This window comes from Gouania willdenowi, chromosome 14 (genome assembly GCF_900634775.1).
Source record: "Gouania willdenowi chromosome 14, fGouWil2.1, whole genome shotgun sequence".
Taxonomy (NCBI): Eukaryota; Metazoa; Chordata; class Actinopteri; order Blenniiformes; family Gobiesocidae; genus Gouania; species Gouania willdenowi.
Window position 1 is genome coordinate 724,539 of NC_041057.1, and position 3,966 is coordinate 728,504.

A 3,966-nucleotide genomic window follows, 5' to 3' on the forward strand; every position below is an offset into this window, starting at 1 on the left:
TTTTTTGTACATGCCGAAAAAGGAGACGAGAGAAGCAGTTTTATACCAAGTAATTGATATTTACATCATTGTTATATTATTATTATCAGAATCATTTCTAACACTTACATAGTGGTTTTCACCATATCTATTACTTTATTGACATTTTATTTAATTTTGATCAAATCACATACACATATAAAATAACACAAACAAGTGAATAAAAGCTCATTTAAATATCTTAGTAACACATTAAAAATACAAATGATTATTATTATTAGATGAAGGCATTGCACAAAAAAAGATAAATGACAGATAGATGGTGGTGGGTTGGCTCATCATGACCTTTGACAACCAGGAAGTGAAACTCAGGAAACAAAGGAGAAAACAAATATCACAGCTCAGCACTTTTATAGAGTTTAGTCATCAGATAAACCGTCCAACTGTGGTCGGACACATTGTCATAGTTTGATCAGCTGAGATTAAAAACATGCAGAAATAACAGCAGATTAAATAAAAGCCATAAAACTGACAAAAAAGCAACAGAAATGTATATATTTTTTAATATAATATATATAATTCTGACCTGTTTGTTCCTGTTCAGTGTCTGCTAATGTACAAAAACCTGAATAAGTTCAATACAAACTGTTTTTTGGGGCATTTTTAATGGATTTGAATCCGTTTTTAGTCGTGAAATGATCAAAATCACTGTCAAATATAGTAATAATCAAACATTAAAGTTTCATCACCAACACAACGTTGACTTTACACAAAGTACAACAAGGATTAATGTCACTAACAGTGTCTGTGTGAGGTTTACTGTTCTCCACTGAGGGCAGGACTTCCTGTAAGGACCGTGTGACTGAAGAACTTCATTCATTCTTTGTTCTTTTCTCGTCATGAAGCTGCTACAGATGCTGCTGCTCTCAGGTATCACACTTTATTTCTTTATTTAGCACAAAACTACTAAAATAACAGCGTTTAAAACCTCCTCCTGATCAATAAACTGTGTCAAAATGAAATGCTTTCATGTCTTTTTACAGTTAGAGATGAATTATTATGAAATCAAATTAAAACATTGTGACCATATTTAGCATCTTTGATTAAACTGATCAGTGGATGTAACACACTTTGGTCAATAAAAGTATTGATTATGGATAGAGCTGTAGTGATGAATTCATCTTAAAATGATTTCATTAAATGGGATTTTATGCTTAAAAATACAAATTTGATATATATTAATAATGCAAATATTATGTCAGTGGCTTTGAATGAGTTATAATTCTTATGAAGCGCTTTTGGAAAATTTACATTTTGTTTAAAGTAAATCTGCTTTGTTTACTGTTTAAAATATTAAAAATATAAAATCAAGGAATATTTGCTTCAGTCATGATGTGGAAGAAAACACTTAATAATACAATATAATTTCATCTGTTTAAAGTTCAAGAAGCCCATTTTGTGCAGTTTATCCTTGACCGAATGTGTCAAACTCATGGTCCGGGGGCCAAATCTGGCCCTTTGGAGCATCCAATTCGGTCCACAGGAGAAAGTCAAAATGACAGAGAAAACATAAATCATTGTGTAAATGAAACTCAATATTTTCAGGTGCTCACAGTTTTTCTGGTGCTAATATCACATGATTAAAGTCATTTTTAATGTTAAACTGTTGAAAAAAACCCTCAAAATTACAAAAAAATTACAAAATCCTTAATTAAATAGAAATTGGTCCCAAAATCTGTAAATGTAAAGTATAGATCCTGTTGGGACTGATATCTGTCACTTATTGCTGTGGTATTGTTGGTTTGTTACATATTTTGTATTTAATGTATATGTAGAAGTGTAAACTATGGAACAATAATGACTTGTTTTTCAGCATAAAATCTGTGGAACATTTGAGATCAAACTGCTCTGTATTTGGCCCCTGAAACTAAAATGAGTTTAACTTTGTCTCGGAGCTGAATTATTGAATTGAATTGAATTGAATCTACTATGTGTGTATGTCTCAGTCCTTGAACGCAGCAGCAGCAGCATCAGTGTAGTGGTTGGACACTCTGTGACCTTCTCCTGTGTTTACGACATCAAACACTACGGTCCTCTGCCCGTGTGCTGGGGTCGGGGTCAGATACCAATCAGAGGCTGTGACCAGCGTCTCCTCTCCACTGATGCACACCAGGTGATAGAAGACACCAGAGCGTCCAGCAGGTACCAGCTACTGGGAGAACTGGACAGAGGAGACGTTTCTCTGACCATCCTGAACATCAGCGAGGCCGACGCTGAGACCTACGGGTGCAGGGTGGAGATCCCTGGGTGGTTCAACGACCACAAGCATCACTTTGAGCTCAGAGTGGGTGAGAAAGATCATACATGTATGATATGTGTGGGAGGAACAGGAGAGAATACATCTAGAACTATATAACTAGAGCTGGAACCACTCAGTTAACTCACCATACGATATGAAATACTCACAATAACCATACAAAATACAATATGATATGAAATACAATAAAGGACTAACATACAATAAAATACTAATAATACAAAATATTAAGTCAGTGATTTTGATTTATAAAGTGTTTTATTCAGATATAAAGTGTTGTACAGAACAGAGGAGAAATTAAAACAACAGGAGCAACAACATAAAAGTATAAAAAGAATAACAAAAGTTTAAAATCCATTGAACTAAAAGCTTTTCTGAAGAATGAAGTCTTCAGATGATTCTAAAGTATCCACACACTGAAGGTCATTCCAGAGTCTGGGGGCCACAGCCTGAACTCCAGGGTGTGTCCTGAAGGGTAGGGGTACAGGAAGTCAGTGATAAACTGAGGGTCTGACCATCTGATCAGAAACGACTTATTAAAACAAGTGAAAACAATAATTGATGCGTGACGAGATGAACGCGTGGATGATCAGTTCCAGATCTGATTTTAATAATAGATTCCTGACTTTACAGATATTTCTCAGCTGATAAAAACAGTTTATGATCAGGTGATCACAGTGAACCTCTAAAAACATGAACTGATCAAAACAAACCCCAAAGTTTCTGAGGCTGGTTTTAACAGATGAGTCCAGACAGGTTCCCACGACAACATGCTTTGTGTTTTTAAATCACTGTATGTGATTTTTAGTTCATTTGGTTTGTTTGTGTGTTTTTGGGTCATTGTGCTGTGACCTGTGTCTGGTCTAAGTGATTTTGGGGCGACTGTGGCTCAGGTGGTAGTGGGTCGTCTTCTGATCGAGAGGTTGGGGGTTCGATCCCAGTACCTGACTATGTGTCGAAGTGTCCTTGAGCAAGACACTGAACCCTAAGTTGCTCCCAGTGGTCGACTAGTGCCTTGCATGTCAGTCCTGTCCCACTGGTGAATGAGCTGATATGTAAAGCTTTGAGACTGTTTCAGTGGTGATAAAACTCTATATAAATTATGTCTATTTATCATTCTGTGCAGTTATTGTTTTTTGTTGTTGTGTTTTTAAATACTTTTTTTTTTATGTTTGTCATTATCTTGGGATTTTTTGTATTCTGTTATTTTTGTGTATTATTAGTCATCTTGTGCCACAATTTTGTGTATTTTTTAGTGTCTTTTTGTAGCTGAACATCCAGTCAAAAATGAGACTGAGATGGAATCAATCTGCTGCAAATGGAAAACCCTCGTGTTTAGCATACGTTAGCTTTGTAAGCTAACAGCAGAATCAGACACTTCCTGTGTGTAATAAAACAGTGTTGTTGTGTTTCAGCTCCAGAGCCGAGCTTCTCCTTCTCCTCTTCACCGACACCACTGCAGCTCAACTCATCCACCACAGCCTCACGAACCGCAGGTACAGCCAAGATCACTGAGAACATATTTACGTTTAAATCAACCCTTTTAAAATAAAATGAATACTTTAAAATAAATAAAATCTCCACAGCTTCTTTATTCATGACCACAGTGAGGGTTAAACAGAGTGATGTCATCAGCATATGAAGAGAGAAGCTGTTATTAATAATATTAA

At 35.7% G+C, this 3,966-nt stretch overlaps 1 protein-coding gene across 2 annotated transcripts in view; it reads left to right on the forward strand.

The window, feature by feature from the left end:
* The first annotated feature begins 820 nt into the window (after positions 1-820).
* Positions 821-3,966, forward strand: part of LOC114475682 (hepatitis A virus cellular receptor 1 homolog) — a 7,022-nt gene continuing 3,876 nt past the window's right edge. For both annotated transcript variants that reach the window (XM_028466703.1, XM_028466704.1), the window contains exons 1-3: positions 821-909; positions 1,986-2,327; positions 3,712-3,792. In XM_028466703.1, coding sequence (XP_028322504.1) covers positions 879-909; positions 1,986-2,327; positions 3,712-3,792 — 454 coding nt within the window. In that variant the 5' untranslated portion in view covers positions 821-878. The remainder of the gene's footprint in view (positions 910-1,985; positions 2,328-3,711; positions 3,793-3,966) is intronic.